This window comes from Mytilus californianus, unplaced genomic scaffold (genome assembly GCF_021869535.1).
Source record: "Mytilus californianus isolate M0D057914Y unplaced genomic scaffold, xbMytCali1.0.p SCAF_7, whole genome shotgun sequence".
Taxonomy (NCBI): Eukaryota; Metazoa; Mollusca; class Bivalvia; order Mytilida; family Mytilidae; genus Mytilus; species Mytilus californianus.
Window position 1 is genome coordinate 30,551,645 of NW_026262723.1, and position 22,571 is coordinate 30,574,215.

The 22,571-nt window shown below is 31.3% G+C and overlaps 1 protein-coding gene across 1 annotated transcript; it reads left to right on the forward strand.

The window, feature by feature from the left end:
- The first annotated feature begins 6 nt into the window (after nt 1-6).
- LOC127708798 (uncharacterized) lies at nt 7-18,741 on the forward strand. Its single transcript, XM_052213923.1, has 7 exons — nt 7-83; nt 4,695-5,075; nt 7,988-8,323; nt 11,504-11,773; nt 14,517-14,564; nt 17,560-17,635; nt 18,056-18,741. Exons 1-7 carry the CDS (start codon nt 38-40, stop codon nt 18,513-18,515), a joined length of 1,617 nt encoding a protein of 538 aa, XP_052069883.1. The 5' UTR covers nt 7-37; the 3' UTR covers nt 18,516-18,741.
- The last annotated feature ends 3,830 nt before the right edge of the window (nt 18,742-22,571 follow it).

Consider the following 22,571-nt stretch of genomic DNA (forward strand, 5'->3'; position numbering starts at 1 on the left):
TTGCTTCCTTTTAAACAATTATTCAACGGCCGCTAAAATGTTATACACGTCTTTAATCATCATATTAATCATTTGTTTTAAAGGTAAGATCTTTGGTTTGAATTAACATGATTGACAATAATCGATAGGAAAAAAAATTATTAACAATTAGTAAAGGTGGTAAACATGTTATGTGCATAAAAACTGCAGACAAAAAGGAATTTGAATTTAGTAAAAATATAGATAAGTTGTATCATTTGCAACAGTCATTATGTCTGTGTTGAGTCCATTCTGTAGAGGCATATATTCCTCGGGTTCAACAGTCTGTAGCACATATAACACATGTATAATTTATATTCTTTGTCGATGTGAAAAAAAATTTGAAATTAAAGGTGTACTCTGTTAAAGCGTCGTTTTATATAAGTTGAAATTTTAAATAATATTCTGCAGGGTCTCATAAAAGGAATTAAAATAAACACAACCAACACAAAAATGATGGCTGCATTAGGACATTAAACATAATGCACAGTTTATGAAGTTTAAATATGTAGTATTCTTGTATATCTAAACCTAAAATTATTAATCGATATTTTAAAACTGATTATCTTCATAGTTCGTCAGTCGCGTCAGCTATTCAATGTTTAAATTATTGTTATAAAGCCGGTCATGCTTAATGAGATGCATATCAGATAATTGCTTGTGCTCTAGTATTAAACTGGGCAGATAGTTGTATGTCTATTTGTAAACCTTGATAAATGATATTCCATTCATTTCAAATTTATATACAACTTTTGGTAGTCCGTCTCGCCGCCTAGGGTATGTCCTGCCCAATAGCTATGCTGATATAACATATAATTATTAATTCAATCTAGTTTATTTTATGAGGTTTATTTTAGCTTATGTTACTTACATTGTTTTAAATGCAGTTTTATACCCTTCAAAAAATTCGTTTCTTGTAATGAACACGTTAAGTGATAATTAAATAAATTTCAGTATGTTAAACATTTGTTAAATATCGTCTGTCTTTTTCTGACTATGTTTTTTTAACAAATGTTAACGAATTCTATTGAATTCCTTGACATCAAACTGGATGCAATCAAGAATAAAATGAAGAGCATTATGACAGATGCCAAGGATACAATAGGTTTGGCAAGTGAAAGTGCAGGACATGCACGCACTGAATTGAACAAACGGTTTCTTGAAATAAAAGACGCGCAACAAAAGGCACTGCTTGAGTTTCAAACTGACATCAGAAGCAGAAATTAAGAGAAGTGACAATCAGAAGCATGACAAAAGAAATAATACACGTAAAGCAGAGAGGAAACACAAGCCTTATTGAGCTGTTATTATGTGACATTGAATGGATTTGAACAGTTTAATTAAGAATTATATTCTATTAATAAAACTCTTATTTTGTTTACAATATTTGATATCTTTGGATCCTATTCAATGATTAACAGGTATGTCACACATCAATCTAATTTTCTGACAATGCTTTAACCAATCAGATTTCGTGCTGACTAGTGAAAGCTATCCTTGTGCATGAAAGAGTCTTTTTGGCTTGTTAACCCCCAACTTTGTTGATAAACATTTTTGAAACGTGCACGTAGAATTGTCAATTGCTATAGTCTGTTTTTGAAAACGGTCTTGTAATTGGACGACATCGTATTGGCAAAATAATTTATTGCTGCTAATTTTGATGATCTTATGATAAATAAGGTCGTATCTCTTCTATACATTGTAGCATGCAAGTTCCACAAGTAAAGATATTAAAATTATGCTTAATATAAATACGTAACACTGATGTTATCGTATAACTGTTGTGATTTTCTTCCTATTTATTGGAATTTTTGGTCCTTTATTCTCTTCAGCTTTGTACTTTATTTGATTTAGAACATTGCTGGACGTCACTTACGAGACTTTATAAACAAAACCCGCATCTGGCGTACAAAATTATAATTCTGGTACCTCGATGAGTTTTTTCCAGATAAATTGATGAAGTCCTGTTACTCAATAACCCTTATTTAGCGAGTTCTTCATATACATGATATATTCTAATGAAATTGAGATAAAAGAAAGAACCAAAACTTAAAGGTCTCCTTAATATATAAACATTTTCCTGGATATTGACACAAATGGACGTGTATGAACAATAGAACTTATGACACTGGGATTATTTCATATTTCCAATTGTCATCTTCCCATGTTTCTGCAATATAAATTAATCTAATGGCGTTTTTTATTCCTTGGTTTTCAAATATTCGGCTTTGAACGTTCCTAATGAAGGTAAATCCACAAAAGAGCTTCGGACGCATTAAATTTATAACGTGTTGTTTTCATTTTTTTACAGCACTGGGTCGATACCTCTGCTGGTGGACTAAAAGTCCCCGAGAGAGTATCATCAGCTCTGTAGTCAGTACTTCGATACTAACATGATTAATGACAAACCTTTCTAAATTTGCCCGTTTATGAATTTTGAAATTATAAAGAAAAAAAGGTTTCAACTCCCTCAGGCAAATTTAGAAGAATTTGGCTATTATTTTAGGTCATTTTTGATCTTATAGCTCTTCTCGGTTTCGGTTGTATACATCCTTGGCTTTCAAATATTCGGCTTTGGGCGTTCCTGGTGAAGATAAATACAGAAAAGCGCTTTGGACGCATTAACTTTATAACGTGTTGTTTTCATTATTTATAAGTCATGAATATTTGATATGTTTGACGCCCAATGTGTCAATGCAACTGCTTGTGGACGCTTCGTACCTGTTGATCTTACCAGCAAAGTAGTCAGAAGATCTTTATATGCAAGAATAATCTCATATCTGTTAATGTTTCGATTGTATCCTTTTTCTGATAGAGCCATTTTTAATGACTCTCATGCATGTCATTGTTGATGATACACGCTTAGCAGAAAACGCCCATCATGAGGATCACATGGTTTCTACATCTCTCTTTGGAATGAATACGATTACCTATGATTTTGTTTTTAACCTTCATTTAAAGCCTCTCAATATGTGCATGAGATTTGAACATCGATTTACTAATATAACTTTTAATTGGATAAAAAATACATGTAAAATTTGCGAATCTGATATCAAACATTTGTAACATTTAAAATAACCATTTCAGATAGTAATTAAGACGACATTATCAAATCCCAAAAAGATCAATGCCAATTTTCTCTAAGACATCATATGAAAGAAAATTTGCAATTCCTTTAGCAAATAGTCAGGTGATATCACCACATTCAAAATTCATACGTTGAAGTGAAACAGAAAACTCATGGCATAAAAAGTACATAAAGATCTGGAAAGATAAATCACATTCTACAAAAGACTTTTTTTATTACCTAATTTGAAATGCAACAGGAACCCCCAAAAAAAAGCCTTGGGTAATAATTTGCCTTCTAAAAATTTTGCCTGGTTGTACTTGTCACGTGTTGAGAGTGCATATATAATGAATGGTGTTAAAACTATTCGTTATCGATATTGGTCGAAAAACATAAATTTATATGACGTCATGGGCTGAAATTTAAAGGTATGATGAAATTCTCATGTTTTGTTTGCAAGTATCATATAGTCGGTGGGATATGAATATTACCCAGTCCTTCCGTGATATAAAAAGGTACAAACAAGATCAATTTATTTTATATGGGGATTCGATTTGTGTTCTCACAAAAAATATACTGACTGACCATGTAATACCATATTTGGTCACTGACTGCGTGGTTTATATATATTACTTGAATATCCAGAGCAAGATGTATGTTTGTATGGTCCCTTATGAAGGTGTTAGATCTTATTTTATTAAACTGTATTATTGGAGAAACTTTCTATATATACATATACCATGTATACCATTAATGAGTTTTAATAATCTTAAAGAGCTATGTAATTTGGGAAAAATAATATTTCGTGCAAAAAAATTAAGAACTGACATGTTGTAATATGTTTCACACTACCTTCTGCTATTCTATGTATGCTATGTGTAGTTAATATTTTTGTATGCCAATAGTTGTTATGACTTTTGTAAATAAATATTACTATGTATGGCATTTTGAAAATCACCTTTAATAAATGTGCATAGCACTGATGCTTCGCCCTGGTTTGGCTATAGTGTGGGTCCTTTTTGGTTTAATAAGCACATCAACTTTTCCGTGATACTGCTTAGAGTGATATTAATCAAATTATCAACCTAGTATCTTTTATGATATTCTATAAATGTATATGACTTGAATTTTCTTTTCTGCTAGTCTCGCGCATTACTATGGAGATAAGTTGTGATAATCATTGTCTGGTGCAGCTAGGAGATATCGGTAATGCTATTCTGTTCCCGACTACAAATAAATTATTATAAAATCAAAGGGTATACAAATCAAAAATAAGAAGATCTATGCTTCTGACTTCAAGACTTCCATTTTGTAGGAAAATGATAGGACATTATTTCAATTTTGAACATTAAAATAAAGAATATTGTCACATGTAATTCTGATTTAGAAATTATATCCATCAGAGTTTGTTTAACGGATGTTTGCTTTAAGCAATGCATGAAACAAGTTGGTGTTCATCATTACAATGAGGCAATAAATAAAATAGTTTTTCACCAAAAAATTTGATGTATTCTTATAGGTCCCACTGCTTTTAACGTGCTCACATAACACACATTTATTCAATCGAATTCATTTAAAATCAAATGTTATTCATATTCCTTTTTTTTAGAAATAGTTACGTTACAATTGAGTATGAGCAATACCACAACCACAATATCAAGCAACAACACAATATTGACATGTTCGTATATATTGGAAAAAGATGAAATATTGACTGTTGGCATAAAAGCATATAACAAATCTTCAAACACATTTGAACACATAGCTGGATATAGGCCTCACCAGGCGGCAGAACTTCTGACAAATGGAGCATACTTGTATGACAGAGTAGCATTAAGCAATATAACGCAAACATCAACACAGGCTCTTATTGTGTTTCATGAAGTCAAATGTATTGATGAAACCCTGTATAAATGCATCATAACCTATCTTGACAAAGACTTGAAACAACTAACAGCTGAGTCCCTAGAAGCATATATTACAATAACAGGTAATAACTTATTCACATCATTTATTTGTTTTCATCTTCGTCTTTTGTCGGTATCTGATTGAAATATACAGAATAATATTTTCAAACTGTTCATTTTCAGAAAGTTGTTAAGATATCAAGTTAAAGGAAAGGATTAAAACAGTCAGATGTGCATTGTCACGTATTAACTATATGCAACGGACTTTATGTTCCAGGTTAGACCCTAGTGTACACATACACGATTTTGAGTTGCATGACAGAACTTTTTGAGGTTTCGTTAATAGGAATCAAACCATCGTCATAAATATCAGTAAAAATCATGCACTCGTATAATTCTTAATGTCAGTTTGGATTGTTCCATGTTAGAATTATGTACAAATTTATAGTTAACATTTGTCTATTATAAGGAGCAGTATTTAGTCTTTTTAATAAGTGTCATGTATCAGTATAAAAAACTTAAAGTCGCATGGATTTCATTACATATATTTGACCAATCTAATTCTAAATTAGCATTTTTTGTGGATTGTATCGAAATTTTAAGGGAAGGTTGAGAGTTCAAAACATCTATTACTTTGATACATTCAACGATGGTCAAAACAAATAAGCACGTCAGTTGTTGTTTCATATCTACCTCAATTGTTTGTCAATTACTGATGTAGTATAAAAAAAGCAACAGTAGAATACCGATGTTCAAAAGTCATTAATCGATTTAGAGAAAACAAATCCGGGTTACAAACTAAAACCGAGGGAAACACATAAACTATAAGAGGAAAACAAAGGAACAACAGAAACACTGAAGTGCAACAAAAACAAATGCCAACATACATAGAAACGAACTATTTGATAACAACTGCCATATACCTGACTTGGTACATGACATTTTAAGAAAAAATGGTGGGTTTAACCTGGTTTTATGGCTCTAGCCAATCCTCCCGCTTATATGGCAATGTTAAAAATATGACAGAAATACAGCACAAACACACAAGAACACTCATCACAGAGAAACGTACAAATAAATAATATAATAGTCGATACAACATGTTAACCGCAGAATAACAACGAACATCTTCCATTAACGACACACAGCACAGGACATCACAAACAGTGACGTATTTTTGTGACGAATATATAATCTTGAAATTCATACAATATAGCTTTTGTCATTAATGTTCTCTCGTTTAATTTTTCCACATTTAGCAATCCTTTTTGATAGCTAACCATAGGGTATGTTAATTTGTGTAGGCCATACGATAATCAAAACCTCATTTTTGTCACATATGGTTCCTTATAGACAATTATTTAATTATAACATTGTACCGCATTTCTTTCTTTTAGTATTCTTCTTTTTTGATTGAGAGTGGTTTGGTACTGTTAGAAAATAAATCTTGTACCTCAGGTCAACATTTATACGAAGACATTTCACTAGAAATAGATTACCTGAGACGTATTCGGCATAACCCTTTGAAAATTCCAGTTTCAATTCTTTTTTATATTGCACATGCTTTGAGCTTTCAACTATTTATTTATCATCGGAACGTGGGTCTTTCGTGCTAAATTATAAGCCTGGTATCGTTGATTGTAATTCATTTTACCATATGCATGTAACTTTGACGAATACCGCCTTGCTACAACCATATAAGCCGGATGAATACATATAATAATTTCAAATAATAGTATACACTTATTTACTGGCTATGAGGACAATGACCTTGCTAGTATCCAAATAGCCAGTGAATAAGTGTTTAAATATATAGAAAGAGCTGGTATATATTTTGGGACAATGCAGGTTTGTTCTCTTTATACTGCAAATATTTCAACTGTTTCAAGTCAATTATTTTCGGTAAACATTCATTTTTGAATTTGAAGCGGAGGACGTAAAAATTTCGCAAACCTATATTCTTTATTTACGCCATAAATAAAACTCAACGGAAACCAATTGCTTACGTCATCAACAAGGCTAATTGCTTTTAACAGCACTTCCCGTAAAAATGCTAATAATCGGTAAATACGTGTGAATGATTTTGAAACTATTAACCGGTTGATAGTATTTTTTTCCTGGAAAATGTTTTCTTCCTGTAAATAGTTCATATCTTATAAATAGTTTTTTTCTGACAATTTCGTAAAAATAGTAAATCTATTCGTCTATAATTTTTATAAAGAAAAATAAATTAAAGATATAATTATAGTGAATACGACAACTGAAAGATAGAAATATAAAATTATGAACGACACACATACACATAGAAACAAACATACATACATACTCATAAAGTGTTAACACAGGTATGCAAAAGATTAAATATACCACATAAACCGATAAGATAACAGCCTTTTAACATGGAAATGAAAACATTTCTTTTTTTTTATCATTCGGTCATACGAACAGATAATCTAATGATAGATTCACTGAAACAAATTGCATTCTATTTTGCCTGCATAAGACCAAAATCATTTTCATTATCCGACTCCTGGGTCATATTTTTTAAACTAGATAGTTCTATGAATGTTATCGTAATAGGAGCATACATATGCATAGGAGAATTGTTAATGATACACGTAAAAAGGTTGATAATCTTTGAATAGAATAATTCGAGAATAGACTATTCGTGGAGAATATCAACTTAACACCGTAGTAAATCTAGAAATATTGTTTATATTGATATCAACATTCATTTTTTTGTTTGATAAATAAAAAAAAAAGATATCTAAGACTGATAAAATTTGACTAAAGAAGAGATACAGTGTCATGGTGGAAAAGTTTGTCGCCAAACTAAACAGATATTTAAGGATTCACGCAACAAGTTTATATCTACAAAATTGAACTTATTCCTGATGACGTGAAGTCTTTTTAAAGTAACATGGGTTGATAGATGTTTTGTTACCTAAATAAACAAAAGTATGAATTTTTATTTCCTTTCAAACTTTTCATTCAGTTCCTGCATATGATCCAGACAGCTTGTCTATAACAGATACGTTTACATCACCAACAGAGGGCGAAAATGTAACATTTGTTTGCAAAGGTAACTTAGGAAAAAACCCTAGCAAATTTATTTGGCGGAAAAAACTTCGGGGAGATAGTGTTACGGACACCTATACAAATGAAAAAACAAGTTATACACAATTAGAAGAATCATGTTCGTACGTAGGAAGGAGTTCCTTGACAATAACACTATATGATATGGATAACCAAGCTACAATAGGTTGTGCCGAAGAAACGTTAATGAACGATGACGAAATGTATAAATATACACCACCCATTGATATCTTTTGTAAGTATGAATTATTAAAATTGATAGTCGGGTTGTTTCAATTTATTTGTTTAGAAACGTTTATTTTATCGAGAAAAATGAAGTAGTGGTTTAAACGGTAAGCTGACTTGTTTCGTATTAATACCATTTTGGATTCAAACAGAACTGCAAAAAAAAAACACATCTTGCAAATTTCTTTAATTTCTCTTTTAGATATATTGGTGATGTCGTGTCACTCAATAACTGATACTTCGCTACGTTATACATTACAATGATTTTGAAATAAAAGGATACTACCAAAGCCAAAAAGTTTTGCTATATATCCTTAATATTGCCAATTTAAAACTTTAAGCTACGACAAACGCAATGATTGCAACTTTCTTATTGTCAATTTTCATTTCTCAGCAGTCAAAACCTCCATCATATCGAATGACAGGTATGTGATCAACACAGAAAAAAACAAACTGAGCCGAAAGAGTTCTAAGGAAGAAAGACTCAAATCGACGCATCATCAATATTATAATTAGCATCACGATTATTAAGTTCAATGTAACGCAACTTCTGAAATCTGTGCTTTAACGATCTTATATCTTTTAATATCAGAATAGATCTGCTTATTTTTCGATTGTCTTCTATTCTCGGTTGTGACGTGAATATACATGGCAAATTATGCATACATAGATATAAGAAGATGTGGTATGAGTGCAAATGAGACAACTCTCCATCAAGTCACAATTTATAAAAGTAAACCATTATAAGTCAAAGTACGGTCTTCAACATGGAGCCTTGGCTCACACCGCACTGCAAGCTATAAAGGGCCCCAAAATTTACTAGTGTAAAACCATTCAAACAGGAAATAGCCTATATAGCGTTCACGCTTGTTTTGGATATTCGATTATATCTGTTTTTTGTTGTATGTTTTTATAATTTTAATTATATAATGTTTGGGTTTTTTGGTTATTGTTTGTTTTTCCTTGATATGTATCTTCTTTTGACAATGGACCAAACGTTAATCTATGAACGAATGGACTAAGCCGTGTGGTCATTAATACAATTAACAAAATCGTGTAAAAACAATCTTTGAACCCTTTAAAAAAGACCAAGTCATGAAAATACTTTGATTGTTCACGCATACGAAGTTGAAAGTAATGTCGTTTTTTTTTATTAAATCACATTGTATAAATTACCCGATAAAGAATTAAGGTGACAATTCACTTGGAAATTCCATAAATACTAAATAACATTAACAGTGCCAATTTTACTGAACTAAATGCTCTTTTTGACAATCATTGTCTCTTCGGTGATACCCATGGCGAAATCATTTGAAAACCATAAAAATCATACCAACTGTTTAAATCAAAATACTTTATGACGTTTTCGAAAGAGAAAATAGTGAACAATGGTAGATCGGTTTGATGTCCAAGATGGGATAACAACATAGATGAAGGACTGCATTTTTCTTCTACCTACTACTTGATTCCAAAGTTATCAAGTATCATAACTCATAACGACATATTTCCTGCTCTAGAAAGAATATCCAAGAATATTCTTTCAAGACAATTCGCAACAGTAACACTACAAAACAGTAAAGGTCTGAAATGAACACGGTTTGTACTCGACTGTACTGAATTTTACTCGACCATTTTGAATTGGTCTGAATTTTACTCGATATATCTAGACTGTAGTCCGAATTATACTGAACAGTTTTAACATGTACTCGAGCGTTATCTTGCCCATACTGAAAATTCTGGAACACTCCACCAAGCTGAAACAGTCTTAACCCATTGTTAACAGTCTTAACCTGTATTCGACTTGTCCTGAACTAGTCCCCGACATGTACTCTTTATGCTAACTCTACTCGACCAAAGTCTGAAACATAATCGACCAAAGTCTGAACCGTACTCGATCAAAGTATGATCCGGACTTAAAAGATGAACCTCTACTTTATCAATCATGAGTTTATGAATAAAATTTGTTCGACAATAAACCACTTATTTTATATTGATTTTTCGTGTCTGCCGAATCACTTTCTTATATAGTACATCGTGGTCAAATTCCTTGCCAAAGGAAACAAATCTTGGAAAAAAATAAATGGACTGTTGTATTAACAACATATTTGTAATGGTTACTTGACGTTTTCTTTGAAAAAAATGGACATTCCTAATGTGAACAACTGTGCCACACTACGTGTCGATAGGTTAATTCATTCTGATGAAGCAGACTTATCAACACTTCGACTAAATTCTTACACAGATACAATTTGTATCGTATATGCTATTGTCTACTCAACATTGTTTTCCTTTGTCTGTTGTATTGGACTTTTTTTCATGACACTTCAATATCTGTATGTTCGCCTGTGTCTTCTGTCTCTAGAAAACACTTACTACTTCAATGTTTAGTTAATATGATTTGATCTTGCAGTCAAGCATCATATACGTTTGAACACAGCTGATCTTTCAACTGTAATACTGACAATGTCTTCTTTTTCAGATTTAATAAAGCATTTGACCGACATTGTCATCTTTTCATATACACCTCAGTAAAAATCAATATGAAGTTAACCGTGAATGGACATCTTATTAGTTAAAAAGATATCCCTAAAACGGAGGTTGGGTAGTATCTTTTATCGATCCAATGCCTTCCATTGTGTCTATTATTTAAACTATTGTTTAGACGTCTTTACATTGTGGTTCTTTCATGTTGGTTGTTTTGTATGCTTTGTGCTGCCTATTTTGTCTTATTAAGGACTGATTACTGTATCATAATTGATATTTATCATTATTGAATTTTTCATTCTTCTTATACATCTATTATGCATATTAATTTGATTATCAGATTGATAAAGTTCCTACTTGTCATACTTTGATATGTAGAGAGCCGTCAACGGTAATTATGAAAACTAAGATACTGTTATTTTCCGATGTGTCAACGAAAATTCACATTTGCTGATTCATTAGGGACGACCAGTAGCAAACATTAAAAGGTACAAAAAGAACTTTTACCTCGTTTCTTGAATCCTATATCTTCTTTTCCGAGGAACGATTTACAAATAAACGTTACCTGTAGTTTCATACTTACGCGTTTTCACGTTATTTAATTTCTGATGGGAAGTTGTTTAATTTGATTTCAAAATACATCTCCTTGTTGCTATAGTTATTATTGTAGTAATATAACTTGTACTAGTTGTCTTCATTATTTCAGTCAAAGTACGGAATCCGAGCATCATGAAATATCTTAACCGCTCCACGTACTTAGAAGGAATTGAAATCATCGACCTGACATGTATCAGCAACGGAAACCCTCCGCCAACATATTTATGGTATTTCAAAGGGACGTATTTAGATGCAGGAAGTGTTTTGAAAATTAAGAACGGCAGAGAAAGTGACAGTGGATTGTACACGTGTAATGCATCTAATTCATTCCATGAAACATTTTTTGAAGCTTCAAACTCAGTAGACATTCTAATTACAAGTATGTACTATACATATTCAGTATGTTTTAACTCAGACAAGAATGGGTCAATCAATAAGATATATTTTGTTTCAAGTTTTGTTCCGAATAAACCAAAGATGATATCATCGAAATGCTTGACTTTTTAATCGGCAGTATTTATTTTTGTTTTGAGTTTCAGAGGATAGATATTTCAGCAGACATTTCATATTCCGATGGGAACAAATCGTGATCCTCTAATGAACGATTCTGTTGTCTGTTTAAATGAAACATAACTCAAACAAAATGTGTTCCCTGACTTGGAACAGGCGTATAAATGCGGCGAGGTTTATCATGTTTTGTGAGATCTCAACCCTCCCCCTATACCTCTAGCCAATGTAGACTAAAACAAACACACAGCAAAACGCACAGTAAAACTCAGTTTAAAAGACGTCCGAGTCCGATGTTAAAAAAGGTAACAGAAAAAACTAAAGAAAATGACAATGATACATAAATTAACAAAGGACTACTAGCAGTAATTGTAATATCAGCTCCAGACCTCAATTTAACTGATCAAAAGATTATGTCTCCATCACATAAAATTCAAGCACAATCCATCCAGTTAGGAGTTTAGTATCATACCATCATAAAATATATAAGAAGATCGTAAGCCGTATCAAGCCAACAACTGTTTTTTAGAATAAATGTGTTTATTTCCGATGCAAACACCCTGTGAGTGAATCAATATTAGTTCCAAAAAAGTGCCATCTTTAATGACCTGACAACAGTATCGTAACTATATTCCTTCTGAATAAGTCTGTTTAAAGGTTTGGTTAGCCTTTGAGGTGAATGACGACATTTTTGTGCTTTGTATAGAATATTACCATAAAAGATTGGATGTAAAATACCTGAACGTATAAGATGTCTGCACGTTGATTTATATTTACGAATGATGTCCTTGTACCGATGATAAAATTTAGTAAATGTTTTGACAAATTTGTGATATCAAAAACCCTGGTGCACTAATTTGTCAGTAATACAGAGATTTCAGTTCAGTTTTAGTTAAAAGAACTAAGCTCATTTCAACAAAATCCAAATGTCCGAGTGCACGACCCTTTTTGCCGTTTATTAGACTGAAATACCAACAAAAAAACATCCTAAACGCGTAGTTTAATTTTCGAAACAATTGGTCCCCAAGGGTAACTGGGGAATAGAAATAGGGTCACTCTTGGTCTTCTTCCGACCAGCAGTAAGACCTTTGCCGAAGTCGAGCGTCCGTTTTGGCTGTGTGGGATGTACAAGTACGCAGTCACGTCCGGTAAGAATGGAGACGTTAAATCCGATGAAGATGTAGATAAAGTGTCACGCTCTCTGGTTAAGAACCCTCGCAGCAAATCTTTTAGAGGTCAGTAGGTGTCCTGTTACGAAGCAAAATGTATGTTCCTTTCCAATATACCCTAATTTTCCCGACCTTCATCCTCTCGGCCTCAATTACAAGACTTACCTAGTATTGTATTTATTGCTAATTTGTTCATCCTATTGCATGAAGTCTTTGCCACTGGAAGTTAAACAACCAACTATCAATCAATCAATCGAAACAATTAATCTGAAGGTTTGTTAATTTGTCGCTTCAATAAAGGGACATTATATGAGATAAATATAATAATGCAAAATTTTAATTACACTTTAAGAACAAACTGTCCCCGTGCTTGGAGTGTGTGCCCTTATATTTAACAGTTACGAATTTGTTTTGCTTTTAAAAGAGAGCTGTCTACTAATAATTTTCATTCATTCAATCTTTGGTGTCTCATTGGCAATCTTACCAGATCTTTTATTTTTGTACAAATTGTTTCACATTTATGTGTCAAATTATTAAAAAAAAGTATAACATCTTGTTGGTCCACACCGTTTTAGAAATGGGACACTGACCTATAAGTGTGCGTTTTTTTGTTACGTGTACATTATCATTTTGTGCTATTCTTGCCTTTTTGGAAATGTTTTACAATGATATATACCTTTTTCTTTTAAACCTTGATTCGATTCTCGATTATTGAAGAAAAATACTATTGCAAGACACAAGAAAGAAAACAATTATTCTGAATAATCCGTATTAAATTGATAAAAAATGGTATCCTTTTCGGTGGTAAAAATATCTGTAAACAACAGAAAAAATATAGCACCCCTTTTATAAAATTATGATATAAAAAGTTACCTACCAAGTGACTTTTATTCAACAACGTAACATTTCATTTATTTCTTGCTTCATGCATTTACAGTAAAATTGTTAATGTAACTGGACAGTGATTACTTTGTTTAAGTTAAGTAGTATTTCACACTATAAGTGAGCCTTAGAGTGCAGTTATACCTAATGACAATAGATAAGAATATACCTCTTTAATTGGGATACAAATCTTTTTTCTATTTCAAGAAACTAATATTTTTTGACGGTATATAAGTCAGATAATGCATATTGTAAGATTTTTTCTCGTCGTATAATATAACTTGGGGTGTTATATTCCTTTGTTTTCCTCTTATAGTTGATGTGTTTCCCTCGGTTTTAGTTTATAACCCGGATTTGTTTTCCCTCAATCGATTTACGACTTTTGAACACCGGTATACTACCGTTGCCTTTATATACGACAAAAAAAAAACCCAAAATATACATTGTCTGTAACCTAATTGTTTTCTCTAAATACATAGTCGTCTTATTTGGTATCCAGTATATACCAAGTATGTATATAAGGATCGTAATCAGACATCTTGATAATTTGTCTTTCTTTTTAAGAAACAGAACATAGCAGTCCATCATCAACAAATTATTCGAGTATAGAAGGTAAACAAAAATGTATTAATCTTGTAGAACATGACCCATGTCAATTTGTTTATGATACAAGTGAAAAAATATTAAGAAACACAAAAAAATTAATTTTCGAACTATTTTCAGGTTACAATGCGTAATCATCTTTATAAAAATAAGGACATGTGGTATGATTGCCAAAGAGACAACTATCCAACAAAGTCAAATAAAGTGGATAAAAGCAATTATAGGCAACCATACGGCCTTCAATACTGAGAAATGAGAAAAACCCATAACGTGTTTTTGTCTATAAAAGGCTCCAACTTAAAGATATGAAACGATTCAAATGAGAAAACTAACATCCAAATTTATAGCAAAACAATTTACGAACAACAAATATATGACAGACATGAACCAAAATCAACAACTTAACTACATGCTCCTCCTGACGTGGGACAGGAACATAAAGAATGTGACGGGGTCAAACATGTTTGAAGGCGCAAACCCTCCTTCTAACCTGGGTCAGTGATGTAACAATATAAAACAAAAAACAAAATAAAAAATGGAAAACATATATGAGAAACAGAATAAACGACAACAACTCAATTACGGGCTCCTGACTTGGGACAGGCATATATAGAATGTGGCGGTGTTAAACATGTTAGAATCCCTCCCCTAACCTGGGACAATAGTGTACCAGTAGGCCATGAGAACAAACCATAAAAATCTGTTAAAAAGGGCTTAACCCATTAGATTGATACAAAGTAGAAAATATCTAACAAAAACACAGACCGGACGTTGCAGGGTATTTATAAATCCCTCACAATTAACAAAAAAGAGTACTCGCAGTTACTGACATCTAATTAAATGCCAATAACAAATATTAAAAAAAAATCATGTAAGACTAAAATAGTCAGTACACATCCAACATCCAATGGATTTAGTGTATAAACGTCAATAACAGTCATACAAAAACATGACCTTATCCAATGCCAAAATATAGGTATCGACAGATTGTTGTACCGTGAATGTGCATATGCGCATAACAATAATATTCAATATGGTTTTAATTTACTGATAAGAAATTCAATATTTATACCAATAAAAACTATATTCGAAGATCCAATAACAGCGTTGGTTTTGTTATCTTTTAATAATAGTTTATTTGAAGAATAATACCCTACCAACATTGAGGAAAAAGACTTTCGATAGCTCGTAAATTCGAATAAAAACAGAGTATATGTACATAAACCAATATTTGTATTATGTATTATTCAAAATGATTCATGTTGTAACACATTTTGTGAGTATTTCTTGAGATAAAATGACTCTGAATACGATTAAGCTCATCAACCAACCTAGTAATAACTGCACGCTGAGTGATTTTGCATACTTTCCGTTTGTATTAATTATGTATTATTATTAAACATTCTACATTTCCATAATTGATTTAGCCTTCTAAACATGTATTGATTCGCTTGTAAATAGAATGCAGAAGAAATTGTCATCTTGTGTTATATGATTCTTTGGCAACGTGTGTCATTATGTTATGTATGCATCATATCTTGATATTAAAACAGTTGTTATGGTATTGTTGTTATTAAACCAGCCTCGTTTGCATGACTCGAAGGTTTGGCAATACGTTTGTACATAATTGACGTCACTTTTAGTTTCATACTTTTTATCTAAACAGTTTAGGTTGTTCACCATTCCATAATATTATATAATCGAACACATTTAAAGCAGTTAAACAGATTTCTATAGTTTGTTCATATGTTGTACTGTTACATCACTGTCACATGTTAGAGGGAGGGTTGTTACTTTCAAACATGTTAAAACCCGCAACATTCTATATATGCCTGTCCCAATTTAGGAGGCTGTAGTTCAGTAACTGTATTTGGTTCATGTCTGTTATGTTTGTTGTTTGTAAATTGTTTTGTGTTAAATTTGGCCGTTCGTTTTTTCAATTGAATTGTTACATATTTTTTAAGTCGGACTATAGACTAATATACGTTATGGGTTTTTCTCATTATTAAAGGCCGTATGGTTGCCTATACTTGCTTCCATCCACTTCATTTAAACTTTGGTGGATAGTTATCTCATTGGCAATCATACCCCATACCCTTTTTTATAATATAATCAATTATGACCACGTTTTTTTCTTCAGTCACGTAAATTACCTACATTAGGAAAGTTGATAGAGTTGCAAATAAATTTTATTCTAAAAATCATGAAAATTCAACATGGCTTACGTTGCTTGATTTAGTCAAAAGTGAGGTTTAAAAAAGAAAGGTTTGGATAATTTGATTAAATTGAATAACACTATATATTTTCTAAAACAGGTATCTTTCAAACAGCTGAATTTGCTTTTATAAAATTAAGTAGAAACTGCATTCTTGATACATTTAATTAATTGGCAGCAATATTATCAGCTAAATAGTTTACTTGAACATGTTCAAATTTGTTTAATACAATGCGAAATAGTTATATATTACGAACTTTGTTGTAAAGTTTTAGTAGTTTTTATTTCTCTATTTCAATATGAGTTTACTTGTATTCTGATTTTGAGAATAAATACAGTAAGTGCTACTGCGCTTTATTGCTAAAAATGTGTACAAGTAGATGACTTTCAAAAAAGAATATTTGAGAAAAAAAAACTTTCGATCGCTCGTAAAATGAGAAAAAAATACATTAAATAAATACATAAACAAATATTCGTATTATGTATCATTCGAAAAGGTTTATGTTATGACACATTTTGTGGGTATTGATCAAAATGATATGACTATGAATACGATTCTGCTATGAAGAAGTCATCATCAACAAACTTAGTCATAACTGGACGCCGGGCGAACTAGCTCAAACAGTCTTCAAATCCCGATCAACATATTTTGTGGTTATCTATTTTATCTATGGATTTAGCGATCACGTCAACACATGCACATATGTGTTCTTTTTTTCTATTGATAGAATAATAAATTGATTGTAAAGGTACTTCATGCATGTTATAATATTGTTAATGATTTTTTAGTTCCTACCATCGTTGCTGTTTTATGTGGGTTACTAGTTGTCATAATTATCTTCCTTGTGACTTGGATATTTCACAAGTAAGTTTTTGTTACACTTTATAATTAACGAATCATATACGTTATATAGTTGCACTATCAGTGACTTTACAGCTGATTCTCTTGATATAAATTGGAAGAAGAGAATGCTTAAATTTAAGACATTTGTAATCTTGATTGATTCAAATTTAGCCAAACAAAATATTTCTGTAAACTGTTCTTCGCAATTCTACTATTATTTTGCTATGACTGTACTGAATTAATAATCATGCACAACGAACAAAACAACTCGTGCAGTGTAATGTGTTGGTTGTCAGGATCAGTCTTCTCTTGGAAATGTGTTATAACAGTGATTTTGATGGTTTAAATGTAAAAACTGTCGAGTAATGTACATTATATTCATCACTATAACTTCAAGTTTAGAATTAAATTATTTAAATGTGTTTTGTTTTCTTTTTGCAGTCATAAATGTAGACACAATAAGAAGAACAACAATTCGACAGAATTGAACAACCAGGAACTCAATACTTACGATACAATTGATGATATTTCCTCGTACGAGAAGACAGGACCACTTGACCAACGTCCGTACAATGAAATGGATCAAATTTCCATAAGAGAAGATTGTGAAGATGAAAATAGGCGCAATAACAAGAACAATGATCCGGTTAAATCAAACAATCAGGAAATCTATTCTTACGATACAATTGATGATCAAACATCGTACGAGAGGCCAGGACCGCTAAACCAGTGCCCAAACAATGAAATATTTCAGATTTCTAAAACAGAAGATTTTGAAGATGAAAACAGGAAATACATGACAGTAGTCTCAGAGATCCAGGAAAAAGAGCAAGAAACTATAATACAAATTCCTGAAGATTTGACAGGTGTCAGACATTCATACACAAATTTACAAGTATGACCGTTTATGTTAAAAATTTCATCTTTGAAAGCTACAAATGGTTATCAAATCTATTAGTCATCAAAGACCAACCATGAGCATACGTAATAGGCGTTATAAAGAAAGACATAACATACTTTACACAAAACCTAGTGAAAGCAGGAATCCATAAGAAGTATATGAAATGCAGTTGTAGGCGTATATTGGAATCCGTCGTTTTGCTGATTGCAATTAAATATCAATGTTATTAGTCGTATTTGTTGATAAATGCTCTGAACAAAATACAAAATAAGAGGTAATATTTATGAAATACAATTCAAGATTAGAGACAGCTGATTTGTTTTCTTTGTAATGTGTTTATTGGCAAAAACTACATATATAAATCATCATAGTAAGTAAGTCCATAGTACATCAGCAAAATCGAGACAAGTACATAAAGATGATATTTTGAATCATTTAACAAGCTTAAAAGTAAATAATAATAATGGTAAAAAAAGAGAAACTAAACCTGGGCAGCATGGATTGGGTAGATATATTTATTACGTAAAAGTTAACTTGTATAGTCATTCTATTAGTTGGAGCCAGGGGTTCCAGCAGGAGTACGCTCTTTGCAATGGTTTATTTTTATAAAATATTATTTTGTGAATAAACAAATTTTCTTGAAGATAATTTTTTAAGGCTACAATTTTTACTTGTCCACATTGCATTTTTGTTTTGTATATATAATATTTAGTTAATAATATTATGAGGTTTCTTATGTAGTTTTTTCTGTTTCTTCTAAAATCCCAAATGAAACTATATCTAAATTAAGTGGTAGTTCAATTTGGACTTTTGAATATATCCATTTATTTAGTTCTTCACAAACATCAAATACTTTTGGACATGTCCAGAATGTGTGTTCTATAGTTTCTGTCGAGTCCGTACAGAAAGTGCATTTATTGTTTTGTGTGACTTTAATGTTGTAGAGTAATTTATTTGTTTCCAAAATTCTGTAATTAATCCTGTATTTGAGCCACTGTAATTTTGAATTTTTAGTAATGTAAAAAGGCAGTCTATATACTTTATTCCAAATAATATGATGTCTATTTAGGATTACGGACCACTTTTCCTGTGATGTGATATTTGTTATTTTTTCGTTTAAAACATTGTACATGTCTTTTGATCCTTTTGTAGATTTCAAAAATATAGCAATAGTAGTTGGTATAATTGGCCCATAAAGCTTTAAAAGCTCATTACATTTAATATTAAGACTTTTCATATGGGAATTAACTGCTGAGATTACTCCTTGGAATATAAGAAAGTTGGTATCAATATTATATGTTTGTTGAAATTCCGGCCAGTTCATTAAATGCCCATCATTATCAATTAAATCATTTATTAGCCAGACTCCCTTTTTAGTCCATTTTTATACAGAGGGATTTGATTACCAATCTTAATTTGTTTATTATTCTAAAGATTAGATGCGGTAAAATCATATTCGTTCTTAACAGCTACTTTAGTTTGGAGTTCAGTACAAGCATTAAAAACCTCCTGTCAAAACGGATTTCTTACTTGTGTTCTTGGACCAACATAGAGCAATTCATTTAATTAATTTTTTTCAGAACAAGTTAGTAATTTACAATAATTATTAGTCTGTTTAATTATTCTTCTTATCCAAGTTAGTTTTAATCCTTTTATAAATTGTTTTAGATTTAACATGTTAAGTCCACCCAGTTCATATACTTGAGCAATTGTTTCTCTTGATTTTGTCTGGTTTACCATCCCAAATAAAATAAAATAAATTTTTAATAAATTGATTAAGTTATCTTTTGTTAAGATTTGGTAAAGTAAAAAATAAGTGATTGAGTTTTGAAATTATAAGACTTTTAATTATAGTAATTTTTCCTATTGGGGATAAATATTTGTTTGACCAACTTTTCATTCTTCTTTCTATCTCTTTAAGTTTGAGTTCGTAATTTAGTGTTTCCATTTCTTGTAAGTCAACCGAATATTTAATACCCAGGAGCGTAAATCTGTTGGAACCCCACTCCTATCCCCACTTTGCACACATTGTATCTCGGCTATATTTCTTTTTCCCAATCCAAACTACCTTTGTTTTCTCTAAATTCATCTTGAGACCAGACCATTCAGCATATAATTCTAAAACACAAAGAGATGCATCTAAGGATTCTGATGAACCATCTAAAATAAGTGTGGTGTCATCAGCATATTGCGATATCAAAAATTCTGAGTCTTCAATAGTAATACCTTTAATATTTTCGTTTTTTCTAAGTAGTATTCCTAAAATTTCAGCACATAACAAAAAGATGTAAGGGGAAAAAGGATCTCCTTGCCTGCAACCTCTCTCAATTGTAAACAATTCTGAAAGAAAATTATTCTGTGTTACTGCTGATTTGGTATTTAAAAAAAAAAAAATTTAACCCACTGTTTTATGGAATTTCCAAAGTTGAAAAATCAAGAACCTGTTCTATGAAAATCCAGGAGATAGAACCAAAAGCTTTTTCAAAATCAATGAGGAGAAGAATGCCTGGGATATCATTTTCTTCGGTATAGTGTAGTAAATCATATATCAATCTGGTATTTTCACCAATAAATCTACCAGGTATAAATCCTGTCTGATCATTATTAATTAAGATTGATAAAACCGATTTTATCGTTTCTGCAATGTAACTTGATGCTAATTTGTAAATAGTATTTAAAAGACTGATTGGACGCCAATTTTTCATGTATTGCTTTGGTCATTCTTCTGCTGCCAAAAATTAAAACGTTTACATATTTTATTTATGAACCTTGCATTTATTACAGCCTCTGAAAAAAAACCACAAAAAAAGCACGTTATGCAAATGCCTTCAACAGTTTCTAGTTTTCTAAATCAACAGTAACAGTTCATCTCTTTCATAGATTTAACATCTCTATCAATAGGCATATGATATATAGTAATACCTGTTTTATTATGCTTAATATTTCACGTTTACTACTTAAGGTGACCTTAAACTCATGCATATCGGGCTTTGAAAAGCATATTATCTTTATCATTATCAATGACTATGCGCTTCAATTAATAAAGTCATACTACTTTGTTTTTAATATTTATTATAATGCTTTATAAAATGTCATGATATTAAAATCAAAATGCTGCAACTTCGTAAGTATTACAAGTCAGTAATGCTCAAAAGCTGATTATGAAATTTGGAAGACAATAATTTAATTATTGGTACTAGAAAACCGAACTTTATTGTTTTGATAATGCAATGAAGGAAAATCATTGAAGAAAATCGTGCAAAGATAATATGACGAATTACAGGTTAATAACTCGATAAAAATTTCTAGAATTACCAGTCAGGAATGAAAAATAAATCAATTTGAATAATATGAGAACGAATTATATAATATCCAGTTGCTTAAAACTAAATGTAGCAAATCCCCCTTGCTCCACAAACAAAACTGCTTTCTCCCTCTTTCAAATATGGTTGCATAGTGTATAGTTACTTTTTTCTACATCACTATTTTCTTTCATTGTGTTTTGTGTTATTTCACGTTTGGTTTTGTGCATAACTGGAAAGTACCAATTATAAAGTTTTCTGCACATTTTATAGCGGCGAGTCACAATATTAAGTGTTTATCGATTAAGCGCAGCTAACGTCGTACTGAAAGGCTTAATATTGTGTCCAGCCTTTTGCCTTGTTTCACCAGTGGACCGGAAGAGGACTATTATCAGTTCGGGTCAAACTTAAACATAGCGTTTTAAATATTATGACGTTAGTGATCTTTGTAAACCTAGTTTTGGGTACATGTATTTGATATTACAAAGTATTGATATTGAATGTTAGGAAAGTAAAACACAGTACAGATATAAGAGAAGAGCGATACACGTTGTTTCAGCAACACGTTTTTCGGGACGGAGAGCAAATTAAATGTGTGTACTTTTCCTCATAAATATAATTCCATATTGTAGGAATGGGACTTAAAAAATATCATGAAATATAATAATATAAATATGTTTAACTAAAGACTGTAAAGCTTCAACATAATTAAAGGTTATAATTATTTTCCCATGCAATCAGTGTAACATGTGTA

Coding starts and splice junctions, on each gene's coding strand:
- LOC127708798 (XM_052213923.1), top strand. CDS start 38: ATGTTATACACGTCTTTAATCATCATATTAATCATTTGTTTTAAAG. Junction 14,565..17,559: donor AAATTATTCGAGTATAGAAG/GTAAACAAAAAT, acceptor ATGATTTTTTAG/TTCCTACCATCGTTGCTGTT. Junction 17,636..18,055: donor GTGACTTGGATATTTCACAA/GTAAGTTTTTGT, acceptor TTCTTTTTGCAG/TCATAAATGTAGACACAATA.